A 27,167-nucleotide genomic window follows, 5' to 3' on the forward strand; every position below is an offset into this window, starting at 1 on the left:
CCATTATCAACAAGGAATAAGAAACGCAACAACAGAAAAGCAAAAAAACCCTTAGGTTATACGTAATTAAGACAAAAAGTCGTCAAAGTCATTAAACGGAAAAAGAAAGAAACCTCAGGTCCTGATTTTCATTTAGATCGAGAAACCTTCCAACCCTTCATGGCTGTGCAAAAAGACCTCAAGGAGGCAAGAGCAAATTTACAACTCTCTTCAGATACCTTCATCCTCCCGTAAGCAGCAGTTACGTAAATAGAAACTGGATAATAAATCTACTGGAAACAGTTTTATTTCATTTTCCAAATTTTTGGGAGTCTTAGAGGACCCTCCAGCAAGCCAAGTTGAGTCAATGCTGCGAGGGAAGGCTCCGTGGGTTCCCGTACAAGCAGATCAGAGAGAAGGGGGTTGCAGGAAGGATGGAGGTCTGAAAGAACGAGATGATGGGTCTCATCTGGCTTTGACTGGTCATCACAAATAGCAAAACTCCAATGCTCGAGTCAAGACATGTGAAGGTAGATATGTCTTAACAGTGGTATCAACAGTCACGCTATGACCAAATACTTCTTCCACCTGGGAGATAATTCTATTACCTCAACATTGCAACCACAAAGACCTCAAGTCATAAAGTCTTCTAGACACCTAAAATGGAATTTTAGACAAACTAAAAAAACGTCAGCAGGTTCTGAGGTCAGGCTTGAGAACCTCAGCACCAGCCACATCCTATCAGCTCCTCGCCAATGTCCAGCTGAACCCCAAAGCACAACAGCAAACCCTCCTCTGCTCACGTCCCAGTTCTCCAGTCTTTGAGTACCAGTGTAGGGGAAGGCACCAAGGAGGACATCTCCCAGCTCCATTTCATGTACATTCAACGAAATGTTCTGATTCTGCTTTACCGACTATTTTCACCCCATTTCTGGAGCTGGATTTGCAGCCACACCATTCCTAGAACATTTTTCCCTTCCAACTTCCCAGCCCAGCTGAAGCCTGTCCTGCAGATGACATTTGTGCTGAGACTAACTCTTCCTTAATGGAATCTATTCTTTTTGATTTTGTCTCCCCCCAAAAAATGCATTTCTAGTAGAAATTACTTGAAGAACAGTCCATAAAGGGTAATTATCCTTTCTTTTTCCAAAGGTGATCTACACCGCTTGCTCGTTCATCCTCATTTCACGGGGATCCTGAGACCGGAGAAACATTCGGCTTTATTTTCACCTCTATGTGACGGCAGCTAACGCCGCCAGTCGGATTCTTGAAAACATCATTTTCAAGTCTTAAATGAAATTAAATGAAATGAAATTAAAGTGACTGCCCAGGTTTTCTCGGCTGCAACGCTATTTTTTGCTATTCAGGTGACAGCAGAAGTGCCCAGACATAAAAGTTGCCACGTTTTACGGAAAGCAAAGAGGAAATTTTCAGAAATGAAAATCCTGAAGGACAGACGAAAAGGATGAATGTGATAAAGTTTGATAAGAAGGATAAAAAAAAACCCCAGCTGATCCCTATAACTGGAGGCAAGTAGGGTATTATTACATCAACAATTATATTTCGATTTAAACTGAAAAGATGCAAAACGATTTTTTTCTTTTTATTTAAAAAAACCCAAATAAATGCTGCTAGTGAAACATTAAATCCACCCAGATAAGATCTCAGAGAATAAGGAAAAGCCCAAAATTAAGTTCCTGAGAGTAATCACAAAGCCTTTCTACTCCGCAGTGCTACATCTTCTTTCTGGACTGATTTATTTATGCTTCAAATGCCTCTTTTCAAGTGTACGTTAACGGCAGTTCAGCCACGCTCGTGTTTTATTGAAGTCTTAAACACACTTCTCTTCCCCTCTGCGACTTTGTTTAACAACATAATCAAACAGTTTCTGGCATTTCATGTTTTTACTTTTAATAAACAAAGTTTGGTCTTGGCTTTTTTTCCTTTTGAAGGTCTGGTTTGGCCTGGGCATATAACAAGATTACGACTGACACAGGGAAAATCGAAAGAATTATTAGTATTTACCTCGGCTCCTTTAAAATCTTGATGTTCCATAACACCTGGAGAAATAGATACTCCAGTCTTATGATCCAACTGGCTGCTAGAAAATAAAAAACTAAAAAAAACGTAATCAAAATATTCAAAGTGAAATGTTGTCCTAAATACATCAAGTCTTTTACAGGACAGCAAAACCGACAGTCACTAACATTATGGGATAATGGAGTTTTTCCACGTCTGTGATTTCACTCCTGTTCTTGACACTCTGGAGCTTCGTCGGAAGACACCAGGGCCAGTTGCATTTGCTAGTAAAATCTAAAACCTAAAAGTTTTCACTGGTTCACTCTTTTGACAGATTCCGTTATTTTAATTTTCCTAGAGATGAACTTTCTCCATCTCTTAAGAGCCTCCGTACCCACCACTTAGTCTCTTAAATATCAGGCTGAATGAGAAACTAGATGGTTTTAGAAAAATCTCTCCACGTAGAAAACTGAAGTCCCAAGGAAGAAGTTGAGACTATCCCACGAGCTCTCTAACAAAACCTGTCTCCTAATAATCATAGAACGGTTTGGGTTGGAAGAGACCTTCAAGATCATGCAGTTCCAACTCCCCTGCCATGGGCAGGGACACCTGCCACTACACCAGGTTGCTCAAAGCCTCATCCAATCTGGCCTTGAACACTTCCAGGGATGGGGCAGCCACAACTTCTCTGGGCAACCCGGTCCAGTGTCTCATCACCCTCACCATCCATCCATCATCCATCTCTCATTTTCAACATATACATGGTCTAGTGGCATCTTCCTACCCAAACCATTCTATGATTCCATGATAATTTGGGGGCAAAGACTGTGATTTCACTGTTTTGTCATGTTGTCCAGTGCAGTGAAGGTCTCAAGCCTGTATTTGTACATGCCCAGAGTGTGTATATATTGTATTAATACAGGTGATAATAACAGCAACCACAGTAATCGCGTGCAATAACATAACTTTTTTTTTAATTGCCCATTTTAATGAAAAGCCATCCGGCAGGGAACTCCGCATGCCAGTACTGGGAGAGGAAAGAGGAGCATCAAGCGTTTACAAACTATAAATGTCAATGGCAAGGCATCGCTCACGATGGGACCCAAGGGCGTAACTAGAAGCAGCAGAGTATCATTAAGAAAGGGAAAATTTAGGATGTTTCAGGAAAGAGAAATAGCGATACCCAGGGAGATGGATGACGGTGACACTCAAAACGGCTGCCCGGCAAACGCCACGGGAAAACATCAGCCCCGCTGAGTTTATTCCTAATTTTTTCCTATCACCGCAGATTACGTTCTTCTTTTAGAGCCCAATAGGAACGGAAAAATGATCTGGAACACCAGCAATCAAAATGGTCCAGTGGAAATACACGAAGGCGATAAACCAATACGGCCACATTTTTACTGACGCTGCCCGATCTCTTGCAATCGTTTTGAGCATGAGAAAACGTTCCTATTTTGTTAACTGTCCTGGGCACATATTGCACCGCGAGATATGGTCATTTCATTTCTGGCCTTCTGGGCCATGTTGAAAAACTAATCAAATTACTGAGCTTATAGGCAGAACCACATGACAATTAGTTTATTACCAAGGGGGCAAGGGGAGGAACGTGCCTCTTTCACCCTAGTCCAAGACAGTGGCTATCACCATCTCTCAAAAATTAATAGTAGGAGCTGAGTCAGGTCACCGGTGACCCCAGCTATGAGCTGGGAACATGGACCATTTGTTATGGTCACCCGTGCAGTCAAGGGTGAACGAGAGAATATTTTTATTGGGTGTTTTCTACTGTACCAGCGGAACAAAGCCATAACTTTTCATCACACTGAATGTGGCAGAGGAACTGGGCTGGAATACAGACATAAACCATCCAAAACGCAGCTTATGTGAGTAGACAGAAGACCTGGACCTCTGCATGGAAACCCTCTGTAATTACGCTTCTCTTCTGGAACGTAAAATCAATACGGAGTTAATGCTGTTGTGATACCATCCATGGAGGAGAGGGCAGGCAGAGCCGCTGCTGTGCCTGGTGTGCATCCTGCAGCTGAGCAGAAGTCCTGGAGTCACCTCCTTATGCCACCAAGGAGCCATGGCCACCCCATCTTCCCAAGCGTTTGTCCATCCAAATGGACAACCATGCAAGTAAAGGCAGGCAGGACACAAAGCGGGCAACTGAGGCCATCGCTTGAGTTGCCCTTGCTAGAAGACCAATATCTTTCCTGGGTATAGAAGATCGTCTTCCACTAATCTATATTTTTTCCACCTTTGCACCGATTTTTGACTCACTTCTTGCTTTTGTCAATTTAACCCGACACCAGGTATCTGTTTAGATCCTACTGACCTCTCTCACCAAAGATAACACACATAATCAATAGAGGTTGGTTGTATCTGACTGAAGGTACAAAGACACATAAGAGAGAAATAATACTTAAATTACCAAACCAAATATTACCCAAAAATAAGACAAGAAGGTCCCAACTTGAGTCTGGATGGCCACAACCGCAACTAGAAGAACTATGAAGGACCTCAGCTCACCTCGCAACGTATGTTCTCAGCTGTATTTAGCTCCCCAGGCTCTGAGTTCAGAAAAAAATACGCAGGGATGGAAAAGTATACAAATTTAATTCTAAAAAACAAGGAGGATAGTGAAAAGAAGGTATTTGTAAGCTCCAGAGTTCTAATTTCAATTTCACCACAGCCTCTCAGCTTCTACATTGCTATAAGCTAAGAGTCAGTTATTTAACGCAACCACTTGTCACTTTGATACTTCAACCAACTTTAAAGCATCTTTAGAAAACACTCTCCCGAGGAGCTCAGAGAACTGGAGCTATGGGAGAAGTCAACACAACCAGTAAATTGCAAATTCTTGGGATTTTTTTTCCCTATTCAGATACCGTATTTTTTCAGGTTTATTTTGTATCGGTCTTTTTTATTACCAGGCATTGAGGACGCATTGTGGGGTGCAGAAGGCACCCAAGGCCACCTCGAATCTTGGCATGGCAACCTGTCTCCTATGTTTAGAACTTTCTTAATCCTTTAATTAATTTTTTAGAAAAAAAACAAGTTTTAACAATTGAGTTTTTTTACAAACAGAATTCCCGGGCTTTTTCCTTTCAGAAGGCAGGAATGTATGAAAAACCCGAAACAAACAAATCATAGAAACATAGAATGGTTTGGGTTGGAAGGGAATCTTCAAGATCATGTAAGAGATGAGGACTGCAATAGTACAAGGCATTTCTAAAATCATTTTATCTTATATTACCATATCATTGGCTATCCATTGGTGATGATGCGGGCAAGAAAACAAAATAAGTTTGGCATTATCTTATGACCCTGTATCGTGCGTGTTTTTAAACAAATAAACTAGTGGCAGGTGTCCTTGCCCATGGAAGAGAGGTTGGAACTAGATGATCTTGAAGGTCCCTTCCAACTCAAACAATTCTATGAAACTACACATAAGGAACTGAAGACAAAAGTGAACGTGAATGAAGGGTAAATGGTATTGAACACCATTAAGTGCTTCTAACAATTATATTCCATCCTGAAGGACAGGAAAAATTTCACCACTATGGAGTAATTTGTTTTGGTTTGTGTTTTTTTTTTTTTTAAAGTTTTTTGCATGCATTCCTCTGTACAGTAATAAAAAAAATAATTACAGAAAATGTCAAAAATCATATAAATCTCTCCACTCCCTTGTCAAACTCTAGAAGTGATTTTTTTTTTTTTTTTCCCCCGAAATGGCACCGGGCCAATACATTTGAGGAGGGATGAAAGACCATACTGCCAGAGTATATCTCTGCATAAAAAAGGCAATTAAAATATGATGTCACGAAATGCTAAAGAAAATGAGGGAAGCATGAGCACTTGCTGTCTTTTTTTTTTTTTTCCCCATACTAAATAATGCAATAAAAATAAAATCCAATTAAAAAACTCTGCCAGTGCTGCAGAAATCTTAGGACTCATTACAAGCCATCGGAAATCAAAGCAAGATAGACATCTGAATTATCTCACACCTTGAACCACAAGCACTCAGATTGAGCCACAGATTTAATTACTTTCTGTGTTTATTTGATCATATACCAGGATCTTGACTTGGAAAATTTTTAAGATGAGCCATTCCTGAATTTCTGATGGCTTATTTTATTGTGTTTCGGTGAAAAAAAAAAGAGCTTTGTCCTCATGAGTGAAGAAATAACTGCAGCCAGTTATTTGAAAGGACATGTCATTTAGGTTGAGCTTGTTCCATATGTTTCATCTGCTGATATGAATGGGGAAAACCCCAGGAATTTCAAAGTGCTACAGCACAGGAATAAGCATCAGGAATACATATTTGTGCTGTGCCACCTTCTCACTGTGGTACACCGGCTCGTCGCAGAGCCTCCCATCTAAATGTCATGAAGAGGGTGCGTTTAATCTCAGAACGAAAGAGGTTCGGGGAGCACGGAGATGTGCAAAATTCAGTTTTGAATGGAAATTTCTCTGAAATGAAATATGATTTTCTGCTTCTGTTTCACAGAATCATGGAATGGTTTGGGTTGGAAGGGACCTCAAAGATCACCCAGTTCCAACCCCCCTGCCATGGGCAGGGACATCTGCCACTGCACCAGGTTGCTCAAAGCCTCATCCAACCTGGCCTTGAACGCTTCCAGGGATGGAGCAACCACAACTCCTCTGGGCAACCTGGTCCAGTACATCACCACCATCACAGTGAAGAAGTTCTTCCTTAAATCTAATGGAAATCTCCCCTCTTTCAGTTTGAAGCCCCTTGTCCTATTGTTACATGTCCTTGTCAAAAGTCTCTCTTCAACTTTTCAACTCTCTCAGCCTGTCTCCATAGCAGAGGTGTTCCAGCCCTCTCATCACCTTCCTGGCCCTCCTCTCGACCTGCTCCAACAGCTCCATGTCCTTCTTGTGTTGAGGACCCCAGAGCTGAAGGCAGCACTGCAGGGGGGGTCTCAGAAGAGCAGAGCAGAGGGGCAGAATCCCCTCCCTTGACCTGCTGCCCACGCTGCTTTGGATGTAGCCCAGGACATGGGTGGCCTTCTGGGCTGCCAGCGCACGGTGCCGGCTCATGGTGAGTTTCTCCTCAACGAACACCCCCAAGTCCTTCTCCTCAGGGCTGTTCTCAATCCATTCTCCACCCAGCCTGTACTTGTGCTTGGGATTGCCCCGACCCATGTGCAGGACCTTGCGCTTGGCCTTGTTGAACTTCCTGAGGTTCTCACAGGCCCACCTCTCCAGCATGTCAGGGTTCCTCTGGAAATTCTCAATTAATTCTAAAAGCTTACGAAGCTCAAAAGATGGCTAAGGTGAAAGCTGCCTGGCACCATCACCTGCAGAGATGGGCCCCTCTGTACCCGTGAGATATTCCCAGCCCCTTCCTTAGCCTGGTGCAGAGCGGAACGGCGTGTAAAACAAACTCTCCCTTTACCACCTCCACCGTTCTTTATTACAGCCAACCCACCTCAAAAATAAATAAGAGCAAAATCCACAGCATGTCTATTAATTTTCCAACAACATTCATCTTTACCAGGGAAATACAGCGAGCCCCAACAAAAAACTTAAGAAAATAACATTTTTCTTCTGTATTTTTTAGCACAGCAGCTGTTCTGGCAAACTCCTTCCTTTTTTTTTTGGCCATGCTCTCACTCTGCTTTAGGTTCTGTTCCTCTTTACGGCAAAGGACGAACGGGAAATATTACGTTGGGTACTTGAGTGCAATGATGTTTCCACTCTTTTTTTACAACCCTGAAAGCGTATCAACTGTGGAATGTAGTGTCTCCAACAAGGTTTTTAAACAGCTGGAAACTTGGGAGAACTTTCATAGAGATGTCGAAGAGAATTAACACATAAGAGAAGCTGCGGAACAGCAGTGCTGAAAATAAACTTATGAATATGGATGAGACTTCCCAAAGTTTGTGGCAGGATATGGGAAGGGAGCAGTAACATTCAAATGGAAGGTAAAGGAACCGACAGCGAGCAGAAAAATGGGACTTTTTCGATTAAAAGAAATCTGTTTCATAACGGAATAACTGGAGGAGCAATGACTCCCACAGACAAGGCAGTGAAACCTCTGCAACAGCAGATTTTGAAGCAGGTGAAACTTGTAGGGCTGAATTTCCTTCATTACTGGTGAAGATAACTGTCTCAGGCTGAACCCCTTCAGAAAATTCCATGTAAAAATTTCAACTGCTTCGAAGACCGAAGTACAGAAACTGTTGCAATCATAGAATCATAGAACCGTTTGGGTTGGAAAGACCTTCAAGATCATCTAGTTCCAACCCCCCTGCCATAGATAGGGACACCTGCCACTAGATCAGTATGTTCAAAGCCCCATCCAACCCGGCCTTGAACACTTCCAGTGATGAGGCAGCCACAACTTCTCTGGGCAACCTGGTCCAGTGCCTCACCAACCTCATTGTAAAAAATTTCTTCCTTATATCTAACCAAAATCTACAATATAATATCTATGATGCTGGAAAAGCATCGGGCTCTCAAGCTCTGCTGATGTTCCATATTAAAATGTTGTGCAGCTCTTGGCAGCCTTTGAGGTGGTGTTGGCTCCAGGATAAGATGCTGAAGACAAGCAGTGGTGCTCAGGGACTCTCTAACATGGAAATAATCATAATAAAAGTGACAATGTACAGACACGACCACAAACTGTTGTTGTGCATCAGATGGGAGGGGATAGGAAGAGTGGGGAGCTGAGGTGGGGTGAGAAGTCTGCTCATACTTCATGGGCCTGAATGTCTTCATAAAAAGGTGTCATTCTAGAGTCTGGAAGATGAAAAGGGGAGATGACTTTAGCAATCATTGGCTGTTTTTCTATGGTGTGATGACAGGTTGGATGAGGCTTTGAGCAACCTGGTCTAGTGGCAGGTGTCCCTGACCATGGCAGGGGGGTTGAAACTAGATGATCTTGAAGGTCTCTTCTAACCCAAACCATTCCATGATTCTATGAGTTAAAAAAATAGTGAATGAAGTTGCAACACTGACCAGCGGGACCAGCCCAAGGTTAGGTGCTGCCGGAACCGAGCAGCTCTCAGGGCTGCCGTCTATACACTAGAACTCTAGGATCATGCTGACCTGTTCCTGACATTCTATCTTCAAAGCTCAATGCTTTTGAGATATAACATCAAGACCTAAAAATCCAGGACCATCGGACCTAAAAATCCACAAGCCCAAAGCACCCTTAAATTGCCGGAGCAGCACAGTATGCCAAAAGCAAGTCCAACCTCCATCATGGTTGTGTTCTGGTACATTGCTTCCATCTGGTCTTGCCCATGTTAGGATGCTCTGTCTTATTTGTCTCTTCAGCTGTAATAGTGGCGTTACTCTCTTTTACAACCCTGCTGTTCTTTTTACTTTTTTAATTACAAGATGTTCCCTCGTCAAAACAATTACAGAAAACGCATTAGAGCACAGAGGTCTGAAAACCAAAGAAAATCAAAGAAAGTAACGTGGAATAAAATCCAGCAGCATCGCAAAAATTAAACCAGCGCCAACCAGAATTAAGAGATGATTAAGGATTCGCAGTGAGTGATTTGTCTTCCCATTTCCTCCCTAATGAAGCAAAGTTTCTTGTTTCCACCAACTCATCCAAGAAACCTGAACAAAACACGTTTCTCCACCATTCCCTTACATACAACAGATACAAACCCACCAGCTCTAAGGTCTCAACTTGGAGCATTGCTGTTTTCTATCTACACATACACAAAATTTTCACTGGGGAGAGAGGCAGCTCTGCTAAATTCAATCGCTTTATCTAATATTGAAAATGACGTTCCGCTGATCAGGACTAATGTTATGTCGGTAATTTCGCAGGCACATATTTATAAATGAATAAACTGTTTACTACGACACATCGAATTAAGGAGAAACAGATTTAGGAAGAGGTTTGCGCTGCTTATGATTCTAAATGATTTTGTCAGTCTAACTGCTTGATTGCAAAAGGAGAAGAATCTCTTAAGAGAGCAAAAGGAAATATTAGAACAACGGAATGACGGGCAGCATCCGAATGCATCTCCTGGAAGGGACGGAGGCATTTGTGCCAACCTGCTTCTGGGTTTAGAGGAACTTCTGACAACATGAAGACCCTCAAGAAGTCAAGGTTTTCTTTGGAAGGATCTTGAATCTTTCTATGTCTGAGCGAAGTAGACCTGGAGTTGACGACTGCACATGGAGCATGGGACAGACAGATGGCCATGGGACAGACTGAAGGGTGGCCACAGCACAAGAAAAACCTCTTTATTATCTCAGCAGTTTTCTAAGCTATCAGTTTTTCTCCTCCTTTTTTTTTTTTCCAGTCCAAGATTAACCAGCTGAGTGAACGTGGAGGTTTTTACAATGACAAGAAAGAGTTGAGCCCTGCTCAAGGCTAAATTTTACTGACTGTGTAAATATTAGATTTTCAAGAAAGCCATCATTCAGGTGCTCAAAGGAAATATTGCAGGTCAAATATATTTTTTTCTGGGTAGAAATGTGAAGCGGACAGCATTCCCAGATCAACAAGCGTTTAACACCCTCTTCTCTTTTCACTTTGGATAGAGCCTGTGATGGCCAAACTCATGGTCACAGAATCATAGAAGGGTTTGGGCCCAGAGGAGGGCCATAAAGATGACAAGAGGGCTGGGACACCTCTCCTCTGAAGATAGGCTGAGAGAGTTGGGGTTCTTCAGCCTGGAGAAGAGAAGGCTCTGGAGAGCCTTCTAGAAGCTTTCCAGGACTTAAAGGGGCTACAAGAAAGCTGGAGAGGGGCTTTTGACAAGAGCGTGTAGTGATAGGACAAGGGACAATGGCTTTAAACTGAAAGAGGGGAGATTTCATAGATTCATAGATTCATAGATTCATAGATTTCTAGGTTGGAAAAGACCTTAGAGATCATCGAGTCCAACCATCCCTAATCCCCGTTAAACCATATCCTCAAGTAGATCATCCACCCTATTCTTAAACACATCCAGGGATGGGGACTCAACCACCTCCCTGGGCAGCCTATTCCAGTGGCTGACAACCCTTTCAGAGAAGAAAGACTTCCTAACATCCAAACTGAATCTCCCCTGACTAAGCTTATGCCCATTTCCTCTTGTTCTATCACCCATCACTAATGTAAAGAGTCCTTCCCCTACCTCCCCACCATCTTTTCTCAAGTATTTGTAGGCCGTAATCAGGTCTCCCCTCAGCCTCCTCTTCTCCAGGCTAAACAGCCCCAACTCCCTCAGCCTCTCTTCATAAGTTTTATTTTCCAGCCCCTTGACCAGTTTAGTCGCCCTTCTTTGGACTCGCTCCAGGAGCTCAATATCTCTCTTAAAGCGAGGGGCCCAAAACTGGGCACAATATTCCAGGTGCGGCCTCACCAGTGCCGAGTACAGGGGCAGAATCACTTCCCTATTCCTGCTGGTCACACTATTCTTGATACACGCCAGTATCCCATTGGCCTTTTTGGCCACCTGGGCACACTGCTGGCTCATATCAAGCCGGTAGTCAACCAACACCCCCAGGTCCTTCTCCGCCAGGCAGCTCTCTAGCCACTCTTCCCCGAGCCTATAGCGATGCTTGGGGTTTTTATACCCCAAGTGAAGGACTCTGCACTTGGCCTTATTAAAGCTCATGCCATTGGCCTCAGCCCAACGATCCAGGCTGTTCAAATCCCTCTGAAGGGCCTCCCTACCCTCAAGCAGATCGACACAGCCTCCCAGCTTGGTGTCGTCCGCAAATTTACTGAGGGTACATTCAATCCCCTCATCCAGGTCATTGATAAAGATGTTAAACAGAACTGGACCCAGCGCTGAGCCCTGGGGAACCCCACTGGTGACCGGCCTCCAGCCAGATTTAGCCCCATTTACCACCACTCTTTGGACCCGGCCGTCCAGCCAGTTTTTAACTCAAAGGAGGGTGTGCCTATCCAGGCCAGCAGTTATCAGTTTCTCAACCAGAACACTATGAGAAACTGTATCAAAGGCTTTACTGAGGTCAAGGAAAACTACATCCACAGCCCTTCCCTCGTCAACTAGGCGGGTCACCCTGTCATAGAAGGTGATCAGGTTTGATTGGCAAGACCTGCCTTTCATAAACCCATGTTGACTAGGCCTGATCACCCGGTTAACTAGTATGTGCTCATTAATAGCACTCAAGATAACCTGTTCCATGACTTTGCCCGTCACCGAGGTCAAACTGACAGGCCTGTAGTTCCCCGGATCCTCCTTCCGCCCTTTTTTGTAAATGGGGGTAACATCCGCCAGCCTCCAGTCCAGCGGAACTTCCCCAGTGAGCCAAGACTGCCCAAAGATAATGGACAGGGGTTTGGCAATGACATCCGCCAGCTCTCTCAGGACTCTCGGGTGGATACCATCAGGCCCCATAGACTTGTGGGCATGCAGCCGGAGGAGCAGTTCCTTGACCCGTTCCTGTGGGATCACAGGAGCTTCGATTTGCTCTCCCTCCCTGCTCTCAGACACCGAAGGCCAGCTCACCTGGGAACTACTAACCTTATTATTAAAGACTGAGGCAAAGAAGGCATTAAGGACCTCAGCCTTGTCCTCATCCCTAGTGACTAACGCACCCCCTGAGTCCAGCAGGGGCTGGAGGTGATCTTTAGCTAATTTCCATTAGCTCTAAGGAAGAACTTATACATTGTGAGGGTGGTGAAGCACTAGATCAGGTTGCCCAGAGAAGTTGTGGCTGCCCCATCCCTGGAAGTGTTCAAGGCCAGGTTGGATGAGGCTTTGAGCAACTTGGTCTAGTGGCAGGTGTCCCTGCCCATGGCAGAGGGGTTGGAACTAGATGGTCTTGAAGGTCGCTTCCAACCCAAGCCATTCCATGATTCTATGATTTCCAAAGACACGCAGAAATCATGTTGTCCTGAGCATGGAAAAGCAAATTTCAGCATTTAGGCCAGCAGCTCCTTCCTCTTGGCTTCGGGTCGCAGGAATGAGAGAGAAGGACAGAGCAGTACATGCTATCTGCTCCCCTGCCCGTTCCTCCTGACCTTGCTTTTCTCCTTCCCTAGTCTTTTTATTGTTTCTCTTGGAGATCCCCAGGAACATAAAGCTCTCCTAATCAGTGTCATAGCTCATTAATTTGCTTTATTGGTCTCTGGGTAAACCTCTTGTTCTACACTGTTCAGAAACTACCGAGTCTTCATCATGAAGAAATAGCTGTCCAGAGCTCCTACTCTGTGTGTTGCCTGGGTGCATTAAGTGGCTTAATAGTATCTCTAAATTTATCTGAAATGGAAAGGCGGATGGAACATTCATCACCTTGAACAAGGTCTCATTCAACCCCGTAACGTAACGCATCTGTCCAGCTTTGACACCGTAACCTTTGAGACTTCATATGTACTCAGTAGTGAGGTGCCCGATGTGGACGATACCCTTAAATTCTGACAAAAACTATCAGAATACTCCAGATAAACAGCTCTTTGCACTTGTGAGATGCCTTTTGAAGCGTGTCATTCCAATGCTTTCTTCATGACAACGTATCTTCCAGCACGATTAGTTCAAGGGATGTTTTTGTTAACCCACAAAGAGTTTTGTTCTCTGAAATGGGTAGAATTAAAAGTGAGGATCACAAGATATCGAGCTACGAGTTTTGGCAAATTTTCTCCTTTTAAAGGTTTAAGCTCAATGCTTCTTGCTGTTCCTTCCTAGAATTAAGAGTTTTAAAGGTTAAAGAGCTCTTGATCCGTGGTCTTCTCAATAAATAATATATTTAAAGGTTACATACATTGTTTCTAGGCGACAGTCATTCTTATCATCCATTTTGGTTCTTTCAAACTCCTTATTTGAGATCGATTCCTTTATGAGGAATCCAATCTCAATCTCCAGTTCACAGCTCATCTTTTTCCTACGGCCACAACGTTTACGTATATCACAGAATCACAGAATGGTTAGAGTTGGAAGGGACCTCAGAGATCGTCTAGTTCCAACCCTCCTGCCACGGCGAAGAGCTTCAGGCGCCACAGCGCTTTACCGACAATCAGCTAATTGAATAAATCGCTACGTTTTTCATGCTTTGCAATCACCACGTGAAAATCCAGATGGAAATATCATGGGGCAGCCTGGGCAAAGGGTGAGCCCAAGTATTTAAAACTTATTACTCGGCTGTTATCGCTGCAGAGCTCTCGTGGCTTGTTCACACCTAGCGACTGACCATCTCTCCTGGAAAGTGTTTTTTGGTCAATAGTACTGAAGGTGGAGTTTGTTTGCTTATATTACCTCAATTTTTTCCCAAAATAATATACTGCGAGAAGGACTGTTTCATTATGTACAAGTGTTACTGTCTAGAACATAATCTAGATGTAATGTACAATCGCTAGGTCGCTAATGTACTGGTCGCTTTCTCCCATTCTTGCTTTTTAAATATACCAGACACAAACATAATTTATAGGGTTAACTCGCAGACTTTGAGGTTTTTAGGTATTCAGTATAAACTTTTCCTGAAGCATGCCCTCCTGTCCTGGTTGAAGATGCCCTTGGGGTCAGGAACGTCTCCTCTCAGTCACTAACCCCTCTTGCTCCTCGAGTTCCTGGGCGTTTTGCTGGACATGGCGAGAGTCAGGGCTGAGCTGGGCTTTATCCTTGCGCAGGGTTTAACCTCGTTAGCTGATGGCTTAATTTTGTTAGCACTTTGCATTTCGAAAAAGGTTCTCAAGACTCAGTGTTGCTGGCTGTAAAATGGGTCCAGATTGGGCTCTGCTCCTAGAAAGTCTGTAGCTGTGAAAGGCACCCAGCACCTGACACGGTCAGAGTTGAAGGACGGACGGGTGCTTTGTGAACCACACCCCTGGGGCCGGCAGGGGAGGCGCAGAGGGGCTCCTCATAGGACTTGTGCTCCAGACCCTTCACCAGCTTTGTTGCCCTTCTCTGGACACGCTCCAGCACCTCAATGTCCTTCTTGTAGTGAGGGGCCCAAAACTGAACACAGTATTTGAGGTGCAGCTTCACCAGTGCTGAGTACAAGGGCATGATGCCTTCCCTAGTCCTGCTGGTCACACTGTTTCTGATACAGGCCAGGATGCTATTAGCCTTCTTGGCCACCTGGGCACACTGATGGCTCATGTTAAGCTCATGTTAAGCTCTGCGGTGATCTTATAGCAGCTTTCCAGTACCTAAAGGGGGCCTACAAGAAAGCTGGAGAGAGACTTTTTACAAGGGTGTGTGGTGACAGGACAAGGGCAATGGATTTAAACTGAAAGAGGGGAGATTTAGGTTAGATATAAGAAAGAAATTTTTCACTCTGAGAGTGGTGAGGCAGTGGAACAGGTTGCCCAGAGAAGTTGTGGCTTCCCCATCCCTGGCAGTGTTCAAGGCCAGGTTGGACGAGGCTTTGGGCAACCTGGTGTAGTGGAGGGTTTCTCTGCCCATGGCAGAGGGGTTGGAACTAGATGATCTTTAAGGTCCCTTCTAACCCTAACCATTCTATGATTCTATGATTCTATGTTAAGCCGTCTGTCAACCAGCACGCCCAGGCAGCCTTCCAGCCACTCTCCCCCAAACCTGTAGCATTGCACGGGGTTGTCATGACCGAAGTGAAGAACCTGGCAGTTGACTTTGTTGAACCTCATACAATTGGCCTTGGCCCACTGAGCCAGCCTGTCCAGATCCTTCTGTAGAGTCTTCCTACCCTCCAGCAGATCGACACTCCCACCCAGCTTGATGTCATCTGCAAACTTACTTAGGGAACACTCAATTCCTTCATTCAGATCATTGATAAAGATATTAAACAAGACTGGCCCCAGAACTGAGCCCTGGGGAACATCACTTATGACTGGCCACCATCTGGATTGAACTCCATTCACCACAACTCTCTGGGCTTGGACATCCAGCCAGTTTTTTGTCAGTTGAAGAGTACATCTGCCTAAGCCAGGTCTTCTACCCAACCCAGACGTTCATCCCCATTCATCGAATCATAGAATCATTACGGTTGGAAAGGACCTCTATGATCATCAAGTCCAACTGTGAACCCAATACCACCTTCTTGAGGAGAACATTGTGGGAGACGGTGTCAAAGGCCTTCCTGAAATCTAAGTAGACAACAGTGGAACTACATCCCTGGATTAAATCACTACTACATATGACCAAAGGAATTCTGCTTCTCCAGCGAGTTTACAATTAATTCATCACGTTTCTCTGGATTTTGAAACGGGAAGACAAAATAAAGGTACATGCAGCTTTAATTACTTAAATGAGAGCTATTTATGCACTTCAGATTTGCTAATTAGAAACAGGGAGCTAAAAATTAGAGAAATTAAAACCACACTAACATTTAAAGCAAGGAAGTAAAGAAATACACAAATACACAAATAGCCCCAACCAGTTGCTTTCATGATGGTGCTTGAAAAGGGTGGAAGGAACAAGCTCAAAGGAAGACTAAAGTCTCCTCAAATAAAAGACAAAATGAGCAAACTCTCAGTTTTCCAGCTCACGGCAGCAGCTGGGCCATCGCACACCAGCTCAAAAGTTTTCAAATCCACCAGATCTCCTCCATAATAAGAACATATATATTTATTTTTTATTCCTGCAGCTACAGAAAAGCGCAGATCTCCTTGTTCTCTCCACTTTAACAGCTTCAAGTTCTAAAAAAAATGTGACCTCCTACAAGAGAAAACTTTTGTTAATTAGTTTCACTTAGAATTGCAGGTTTTATACTTTCTCCTGTTTTCTAGAAACCCGCTACAAAAACGTTTCCCTTTTCGGACCTCCTCCACTGATGAAAATTTGGCTATTGCCACGTTGCTTCTGGTGGCAGGAGAAGCTGTTGATGCAGATATTTTTTGGACAAAACTCTAATCCTTCTGCATGGCCTTTTTCCTTGAGCAAAGGAGGATATTTTCAAAGAAAAGTCATCAGAAATAGATCGCTAATTATATATTATTACATTATTATATGATGTTGTTATATAATAATTTTATTATTAGACATGAGCCACGTTACCAAAAAGTCAAGGAGATAAAAGGGCTGTTTTCAGGTTTTGTGTTGAATTCGGACAGGGACACCTTCCACTACACCAGGTTGCTCAAAGCCCCATCCAACCTGGCCTTGAACACTTCCAGCGATGAGGCAGCCACAAATCCTCTGGGCGACTGGTCCAGTGCTTCAGTACCTTCCCAGTGAAGAATTTCTTCCTTAGATCTAACGGAAACCTCCCCTCTTTCAGTTTAAAGCCATTGCCCCTTTGTCCTATCACTACATGTTCTTGTCAAAACTCCCTCTCCAGCTTTCTTGTAGCCCCTTTAGGTACTGGAAGGCTGCTAGAAGGTCTCCCTGGAGACTTCTCTTCTCCAGGCTGAATGACCTCAACTCTCTCAGCCTGTTTTCATAGCAGAGGGGCTCCAGCCCTCGGATCATCTCTGTGACCTCCTCTGGACCCACTCCCCTGCACGACACAGTTCAGCCACTCAGATTAACACGTCAAATCCACTTTGGTTCAACCCAGTGCTTACAACTGCATATTACAATCTCATCAAGGTTTCCAACGTTTAGTGCTCTAGGATTAGGAACCTCTAACGATGGTGGACAGGAGTGAGACGACACACAGCCCATATTCTCTTACCCCATCTGTACAAACTCTCTCCATCTGTAAGTCCCGATAACACAATAACACATCTCCAGGGTAGGAGCATCTACACGCCATCCCATGCAGCACTGAATCCTGCAGCTCGTTTTCTATTTTTGTTCCAAGTACTTCCAACATAAACGAGCACCACAAAAGGTCACAAAACGTGATCAGCTGCTCAGTGACATTTTACCTCAAGAATAAGCACGGAAAAATAAACACAGAAGGTTCGGAACAAGACGTGCCGAGACACACAATGCCCTTTGGGAACTATGTGGGAATTTTAAAGTAACTGGAGCCCGGTGTGTTAAAAAAAAAAAAAAAACAACACAAAAAATAAATCAGAATATATGTTTGATGTCGTGAAAAGAAGCAGTAGAAGACAAAGATCAAACTGACAGGTATTCAGCGTTCCCAGCAAATCAGAAATGATATAGATGTTCCTTAAATGGCAGTTTATCCTCATCAGTTGAGCTTGGGGCTCCTACTCTTTGGTAGTCGTGCAAAAGGAAATCTCTGAAGATCATGTCCAAGGGGACATCCTGACGAGACACAATGGGTGAGGTTTTCATGTTTTTCTTTCCCGTTCTGAAGTGTGAGCTCTTCCACATCCAAACTGAAATCAGCCACACAATAAAAGCTTACGTAGTTCCAGTAAACAGCAAGAAGGAATAAACCAAAAAGAAATAATCTCAACACTTTTCACTATATATTGAGAAATAGCACCCAACAAGCAGCAAGAACAATTAAGACCCATCACGTACAATATTATATCATGAATAACATCAACAACTTCATCAGTGAGACGTTAAAACTCTTTGAAGAAGGAAAGTGCTGAATTTAAGACAAAGAAATGCAACTTTTGGAAAACAATTAGATTTGTTGGAATGCACAAGATGACAACAGACCTACCTGCATATAACCTACCAAGAAAACATTTCTTTTCTCATACCACCTCTTTTTTCCCCAGGAGCAGCTCCGCTTCTTATTATTCCCCGAGATTGTTCCATTTAATCAAAGCGCAGTTACGTTTATTGCAGATGTTAATGTGCAATCAGGGAATTGTTTCGGCTCGTTCGCTTGAGTTTAAGCGACGATATTGTTGCTGAATCTTCTTTGGGAAAAAAAATCACTCTAGAACATTTTTTGCGAGGGCATTTCACTTCTTATTTGAACACGATCTCCCAGAGAAGCGAAGGGAACCTTCTGCAAGGGGTAGTCTGAGTATCTTTGTATATGAAAAAGCTATGTGTCGCAGGAATATCTTTGCAAATACCCGTGCAAGGTGCTGAGCAAGCGGCAGACTTACCCTGGAGTTCACCACTTCCAAGGAGACGTTCTGAGGCATCGCACTGGGCACTGAAAGAGAAGAAAAAGGCCAAAATAAAAAAAAAAAAAAAAAAAAAAGAGAGAAGTGGGAAATACGGCCATTAGTGTCTAAATCAGAATAAGTCCATTAAATATTTCTCGTGTTGGAAAGAAGAGAGTGAAGGTTTTACACTTAGTTTATAATCCGATCACAACCGTGTAAGATAATCCAGGTGGCACTTTTGAGGTCCCCTAGGGAGAGGAAAACCAAATGAATCTGTTCATTTCTTCCCATTTTTTGACAGACTTATTAGTAAACCCTTGAAACAGCCAGTCATGAGGTTCCCTGCAGGGAGAGCAGCTCCTTGAATTTGGCTGTTCGTTAGAAACTCGGTCAGGAAACAACCAGAACATGCTGCAATTTCTCTGGCTTTTATTTAAAAAAGTGCTTTTCAGAACAGATATTGGATATGGATGGAGCAGGGAATTCCGCTCTCAGTGGCACCAGTTCACCCTTTTTTACAGGGATGCATCAGGGGAAAGAGAAAATAAACTTTGTTTGCAGATATTATTTAAAAAATAAGGTTTTGCATTAAAGCTCTGCTTGTCATACATATTATAATCCTCACTTTATACCACCAAATGTTGTTATATCCATTCTGATAAATAAACTTTCATCCTTAAATAGGCCTAACAGCAATTCAAACCATGGGCTTAACAAAGATGCCTCACGAGGAGTTAACAAGATCTTTTGGCACCTATAGCTTTATATAAAACAAATGGTTCCGACACAAGAGAGTTTTTTCCATAGAATCATAGAATGGTTTGAGTTGGAAAGGATCTTAGAGATCATCCAGTTCCAATCCCCTTGCCATGACCAGGGACACTTGCCACTACACCAGGTTGCTCAAAGTCTCATCCAACCTGTCCTTGAACACTTCCAGGGATGGGGCAGCCACAACTTCTCTGGGCAACCTGGTCCAGTGCCTCACCACCCTCAATGTAAAAAATTTCTTCCTTAGATCTAATAGAAATCTCGCCTCTTTCAGTTTAAAGCCATTGCCCATTGTCCTATCACTACACACCCTTGTCAAAAATCCCTTTCCAGCTTTCTTGTAGCCAGACAAAGTTCTCTTTCTTTCTCTTTCTTTTTTTTTTTTTACTATTTGTTTGTCTTTCTATTATTTTGATTATTTCTCTTTGGTGACCACTTGTCATATTCCCCTATTTCATTGCATGCACAAACATAATTGATGCCCTCCTTTCTCTTTTCTTCTACAGCTTCCATCAAAATGAGAAATAAATCCAGACCTGACCCACCATCAAACTCGATCCCTTCCAGAGCAATACTGAGTGTCTTTATTCCTTCCTCGCTGTTCAGACAAGGAGATGTTTTGCATTACTAAAGCAGAGCTCCTGATTTAATATCTCAGGTTGCGTAACGATGAGAGAGCTCCCCCGGCAATCCTGAGAGATTACAATTACATCCTCTAGTTACATCTTGATCAAATAAAGCAATTGGACACACCTGGTGAAATTTGTGGTTTTTTTGTTTATTCTTCACAGCTTAATTACACCGTTAGAAATTAGAGCAGAATTTGTTTTTCCTAGCATGAGCTATGCGATAAGCAATGGAGATGGATGGATTCAGGGAGAATTCGGCCCCTTTGTCTCCGCACGGGTGGAGAAAACCTCGGATATATCACAAGAACCTTACTGCCTGCCTTGGATTGGGTGTCTAAAGGTAGGTGAGATGAGCCTGCTGCTGGAGACTTACTGGTAGGAAGAAGGTTCAAGAAGGTACTCAGATTTATAGGATAATAGAATGGTTTGGGTTGGAAGGGACCTCAAAGACCATCTAGTTCCAACCCCCCTGCCATAGGCAAAGACACCTTCCACTAGATCAGGTTGCTCAAAGCCTCATTCAACCTGGTCTTCAACACTTTCCAGGGATGAGATGGGCAAGATAAAGATGGATCGGATAATTTGGGGGGAATTCACTTCAGTTACATCTGGTAAACCCACGCTTGTGGATACAAGCGGTGGGCTTTGCTCATGCTCCCATAAACGCCCACGTAGCCCGTTCCTCCTCACCCTGCTCTCAACTCTTGTGCAAACCCAGGGATGGCTACATCTGGAAAAACTTCATAGGCCATGTCAATCTGAACTGCAATGTTCAATTTTTACGTAAAAAAACAATTAAAAAAAGGCATTCATGTTATAATTACGGATAGAAATTCTATTGAAACCAACTACTCAGGAAGCATGAAATAAGACTGTCTGCCAATCGCCAGGATTAACTGCATTTTGAGAAATCCATGAGCGCGACAGCTCAAAGCATCTCTGAAACAGCCCGTGCCTTGGCCAAATATTATCCAAGCCATATTTTGAACTGAAAATCAAGCATTAAAGATACAGGATGCTCCTTGATGGGGTGAACGATGCCTGGGGGTTGGAGCTCCTGCAGCTGGAGATGTCCCACTAAATCTCTTCGATTTTTCAAGAGGATAGGAAAGACAGAGCAATCTTCAGGGCTTTTTGTGTCCTTTTTGACGTTTGCTTATGGCTTCAAACCAGCTTTCAGAAAAGCAGTGCTGGAATCGCTGCCCTCCGGGTTTGGCTACCAATGCGAAAAGAAATCATCAAGGACTGTATGGGCCGAGATGTGAAGAAGACATGAAGCAAAGAGTGAAGGGAGCTGGTCGTGACGAACAAAATGCACCTTGTTACCATTTTGTTTGGTGGCAATACATTAAAATGCAGTGGGGAAGCTTGGGGAGATGCTCTCCTCTGTGGGGAAGGTGGTGGCAAGGGATGAAGGAACAAAACCTGCTTAAAACCCAAATGTGTATAAGGGCAATGACAGGTTTTCATGTTCCTTTATCTCTCACCTTCCTCTGGATTAAATGTCTTTGCCTCTCTTCTCCATAGGCTCTTAGCGTGCCCACGCAGGAGTTGCTTCTCATTGATTTATTGTGCGTCATTCTAGAAGGGACCTTAACCCCAGGGAAGATCATAAAAGAGGAACTGCAGAAAGTTTTGGTCTGCAGAACCACTCGCTCTGTTCCCTCCTTTCCTTCTAAGCGAAGACTGCTGTCATCTTCGCCCAGGCTCGGCCTATGCCAGGCTCTCACTTGGGCTACTCTTCTTCATGCCAGGGACCAAAGTGAGTTCAGGCAGACCCAGAAAAAAGAAGAGGAAAAAATATCCCAAAAATATTTTCTCTTCTTTTACAGCTGCTCCAAAAAAAACCCCCAAACAGAAGAAGGATGGGAAGACTGCAGCCAACTGACTTCTTGGCAGAATAGTCTTCTGCTTCAATGAAGAGAAAAATAACAAGCGTCTTTCTAGATTCCCTGAAACGAGGGCACCTGGACCCACTCCCGTCTTCTGGAATAGTCTCATGCAAACCTTCTTGTTCGCAACGTTTCTTTTTTGTTGGCAGACAGGTGAAGTGTTCGAAATGCTTGCGGAGGATCATTTTCAGCCTCGTGAATAACAATCTTCCCCTTTCCCGCTTACGGTGACATTTAAAACCCAAGCAGAGTAGAGGGCCGCAGTTCTACACTTCACAGCGTGCATTAAATCTGCATACATTATGCAAAGCAGTCATTTTTCACTTGTTTCCCTTTTGTTTTTATAATTATAAGCGGGGAGTAATTTATTCTACCAAGATCCGACCTGTATTATGAGGGAAAACTGAATTTGCCAAGTAGACTTAAGTAGCGCTCGGAAAAAAATATTATCAAGGTGTCAAACATACAATAACAGCACGGATCGAGCTGTGGATCTCGCAGATTTATCCCACTGAAGGATATAGCCCAGAATTAACGCTGATCAAATTGGCGCTGGGCTTCATCAGCTCCCACTCTGGATGTATCACTTCTATAGGGGATGTCACCAACCTACGCGGGACCCAGGGACACCGACAGAGGTCTTCCATGATGGAGAGACGTCAAAGAAATGCAAGAGCTTCTCCACTGCATGATACTCCTCAGTCTCCGCTGATTTTTCTCCAGGATCTATAAAGCTTCTACTAATGCTGCCCAGAAATTGATATTTTGAGTTGATTAGATGTAGTGTTGTGAAGCAACTGGGTTATCAGACAGAAAACTGTCGTTCTTAACCTCGTATAAACTTTCAGCTGGTTTGAGTAGAAGAACCAGGGGAAGAATTATCAACTTCATAATAAAATTAAGAGAAACACCAGTAAATAAAAAGAGATAAATCTCAGTCATTCTGGTCTTTCATCCAATTCAAAGCCTGTCTCTGGTCTTGCTTCTCCTTTATGGACTCTCATCGACCTTGCTGAAATTTTTTTTCCATCATTTTTATGGTTTTTAGGCTTTTGTAGCCCAAAATGAAGTCATTTCTGTTTTAGCCAGGTGTAGGGATCAGGCTCAGCGACTCCAAGAGGAGTCAAGCATGCACCAGTTTTGCGATATCAGCCGCAACTAAGTGTTTGTGAACACAAAAGAAAATTCCATTTATTGCCTGGAGCTCGCAAGTCACAAGCTCGGGGAGGGATGACAGTGCAGCTGCTGTGATGAGCAGGGATTGAAGCCCTGGCATGTTTGCTTAGCACAAGGAAAAGCCATGTAGTAAAAAAATAGTGCCTGTTGACTGTTCAAGGTGAGTTTGGATAAGGCTTGGAGCAACCTGGTCTAGTGGAAGGTGTCCCTGGCCACGGCAGGGGTTGGAACTGGATGATCTTGAAGGTCCCTTCCAACCCAAACCATTCTAGGATTCTATGAAAAGCTGAAAGGAAACATCTGTACCTTAATTAAACAGAAAAATAAAGAGAGAAGTAGACTATCCTTATCACTAGACACAAGAATAACGAACCAAATCAATTATCCTTGGAGATGAACACCAGGCTCAGAGGGTACCGCTGCTAAAACTCTGATTTCTGTCCTGCACGTTCAATAACCTCCTTGGTCGCTGCCTCTTCTGAAATCCACCAGCAGAAAGAAAAGCCTGATGATGGCAACCAATAAGACGCAACCTCCCCACCCCAGGAGCCCTTCGGTCCCCGCTCACCATCCGAAAGCGTGGTGACCGTCACATCCTCAGTGGAGACGCCGGGGCCATAGCGGTTGTAGGCGAGAAAGCGCAGGGTGTACTCGGTGAACTTCTTCAGTCCTTCCAGTCGGTAGGAGAGCCCATCCACCTCCACGTTCTAGAACACAGAGATGACAAACCAAGGGGAAATGTGACAGTTTCACCCTCTTTGAGAAACAGAGCTAAATCCTTGTTGAAGTCACGGAGGGGATTTCAGCACTAGTGGGAAGCGTCCGAGCAAGTCTGGAGCGCAATGAAGTGAGTGGCGTCAACCTCAATGGTTGAGGTCAACCTTGATGGTTTTGCACAAGGTAAAAAAGGGGCATCAAAAGGGTCTTTAAATGCTTTTTGGCGTTATTCTGCAATTTCAGGGTAAAGCTGAGGAATGGTTTATATACAACAAGCTGCTTCGTTCTGCCTCCTGAGCCCATTTTATACCAGTGGAAACTGATTTTGCTTGATTTGCTCTTTTCACGCTGGTCTGTGCAACATTCACCTAACCTGGATTAATCTGTAAAAACCTCTCACTCGGATTCCCAACACTCTAAAGACCTGTAGATGCCTCCACTAAATATGTCCTTGACAAAGAAAGAATGGAAACGCTCCGGTCATCGCTCACCTGTTCTCTTCCAGTTGCCGTCTCCGTACAGAAGAGCCTGTAGCCTTGAACGGGACCGTTCGCATAGGCTGGGGGATCCCAGGAGACAAGAATCGAGGTAGGTGAGGTAGACACAGCCCGTAGGTTTTCCACGGGTCCAGGAACTTGGACTGCACAGAAAAGAAAAAGACGGGGTGAAAATCTCGTTCCTACATCAACAGCTGCTGCCACTTGGATCGATCCCCAACATGGTGGCACTACCCAGTCCAGGATATAATTCCAGAGGATGCCTATATCAGCATTATACACCTCAAAAACTCCAGATAAAATCCCAAAGGGATGATAAACCCATGGAAAACACAGGGCGGAAAAACTATCGCAGATTTAGCACCGTGAATATATGAAATACTGAAAAGGGTCGTTCCATCTAGATTACATCTTGGAGCCTTTGGCTCAAGGGATGGACTATAGCTTCAAATTGAATTTCCAGGAAATAATTAGCACAACTATTTAATGCACCTAATAGACAAATTTACCGTGCAGTAGTGGGAAATCGGAGACATGCAAAAAAAGAAAGGGGAGATTTAGAACTTCTTCAGTCTTGAGGGTGGTGAGGCACTAGGACAAGGTGCCCAGAGAAGGTGTGGATATGCCATCCCTGGGAGTGTTCAAGTCAGGTGGGAAGAGGCTTGATTCTGCCACTCTACTCTGCTGTCGTGAAATCCCACCTGGAATACCACCTTCAGCTCTGGGGTCCCCAGCACAAGAAGGACATGGAGCTTGTAGGATTTTGCCTGACTTTCAAACATTCCACCATACATCACAGCGCACAGTTCTAGGAATAGAACCGCTGTAATCAACCTGTTACTAAACACAGAAAGATAAGAACATTTGAAATGGTTTCCTATTGTTATGATTGTACTGATGAGTTGTATTTGTGGTAGGAAAGCCACAAGGTAGGGGATGGAGGAAGAAATAGTTTGTTATAATAGTTTGGGGAGAAAATCTCTCTCTGAATCAAAATTTATTAAGAATTCACTAACGCCAATAAGCTCTTTGAAAGCAAATACAGGGGTGCCAACGTGAGACAAATTCATTTAGAAAACAAGCTTTTGCTACAAAATCCACCCAGCTTCTGTGCTGGATGCCCTGTGTTTCTTTGAGGTCTTCACAATGAAAGGAAAACCATTCTGAATGGAAGAACATTTCGAATGGCTGGAGGTCCCACTACGCCCTGACAGGAAACGATAGCAGCCACAGAAAGGAAAATCAACTCCCATTGACTTCAACGGGGATGGAAATCCAACCTTTTCTTTGGAGAAAACAATGTGCAAAAAACTACGTTACAGCAATCCTGGCTCCGGCTCAGCCTTCCAGTGGGAATTTGGAGAAATAATTTATTGCTTTTATGCTTCAATTTCCTTCTCATAAAATGGCATAATAATATATCTCCTATCCATTCTTTACCTTATTTATATTGCAAGATTTCTGGGGTAAGAAGAAAGGTTGGGGTAAAACCAAAGATGAACGCACATCAAACGGAACTGAGACAGAAATTAAATTTCTCCATCCCAAAGCTATTTTAGAAACGCTGAGCAGTAGCCCGTTTTATAGGACATCTTCTCTTTGACCTTCTCCTCCTCATGGCGCTGTGCTGCTTCTTCTGCAGAAGACCAGAGTGGCTATGGCTGAGCACCCTGTACCATGCTAACCCCTGGTAAGGTAAGATTGGTGATGGAAGCACCCAAGTCTCTGATGAGAGCTGTGCGGGATGGTTAATCAAACACCTTTGTGACAAAATGATGGGTTTGGATGCCCCACAGAGACAACCAATACGGAAGAGGTCAATGGATCTACCTGAGTTGTACTGTCCTACAAATAAAACCTGTTTCTCTACAGAGATAGCTTTGTTTCTGACCAAAAGGTTTGAGAAGAGCTTTGTGCCACCATCCACCAAGATTTGGGGGGACTGACTCCACCTGCAGTACAGCTTTCAGCTCTGGGGTCCCTAACAGAAGAAGGACATGGAGCTGTTGGGGTGAGTCCAGAGGAGGCCATGAAGATGAAGAGAGGGCTGAAGCACCTCTGCTGTAAAGACAGGCTGAGACAGTTGGGATTGTTCAGTCTGGAGAAGGGAAGGCTCCAGGGTGATATTATTGCAGCTTTCCAGTACCTAAAGGGGCTATAAGAAAGCTGGAGAGGTACTTTGGACAAGGACGTGTAGTGACAGGACATGGGGCAATGGCTTTAAACTGAAAGAGGGGAGATTTCAATCAGATCTAAGAAAGAACTTCTTCCCTCTGAGGGTGGTGAGGCATTGGACCAGGTTGCCCAGAGAAGTTGTGCCTGCCCCATCCCTGGGAGTGTTCAAGGCCAGGTTGGATGAGGCTTTGAGCAACTTGATCTAGTGGCAGGTGTCCCTGTTCACGGCAGGAGGTTTGGAACTAGATGATCTTGAAGTTCCCTTCCAACCCAAACCCTTCTATGATTCTCTGATTCGTTGAGAGTCCAGTTGGAGGCCTGTATCTAATGGAGTCCCTCAAGGGTCGGTACTGGGACCAGTATTGTTCAACATATTCATCAATGACTTGGATGAGGGAATAGAGTGCATGGTCAGAAAATTTGCTGATGACACTAAACTGGGAGGAGTGGC

The 27,167-nt window shown here is 43.8% G+C and overlaps 1 protein-coding gene across 2 annotated transcripts in view; it reads right to left on the minus strand.

Annotated features, from left to right (window-relative positions):
- DCC (DCC netrin 1 receptor) overlaps window positions 1-27,167 on the minus strand; it is a 561,273-nt gene that overhangs the window by 100,573 nt on the left and 433,533 nt on the right. For both annotated transcript variants that reach the window (XM_086628967.1, XM_086628964.1), the window contains exons 10-12: window positions 24,536-24,684; window positions 23,896-24,034; window positions 18,857-18,906 (exon numbers count right to left, since the gene is read on the minus strand). In XM_086628967.1, coding sequence (XP_086485093.1) covers window positions 18,857-18,906; window positions 23,896-24,034; window positions 24,536-24,684 — 338 coding nt within the window. The remainder of the gene's footprint in view (window positions 1-18,856; window positions 18,907-23,895; window positions 24,035-24,535; window positions 24,685-27,167) is intronic.

Source organism: Tauraco erythrolophus, chromosome Z (genome assembly GCF_009769465.1).
Source record: "Tauraco erythrolophus isolate bTauEry1 chromosome Z, bTauEry1.pri, whole genome shotgun sequence".
NCBI lineage: Eukaryota > Metazoa > Chordata > Aves > Musophagiformes > Musophagidae > Tauraco > Tauraco erythrolophus.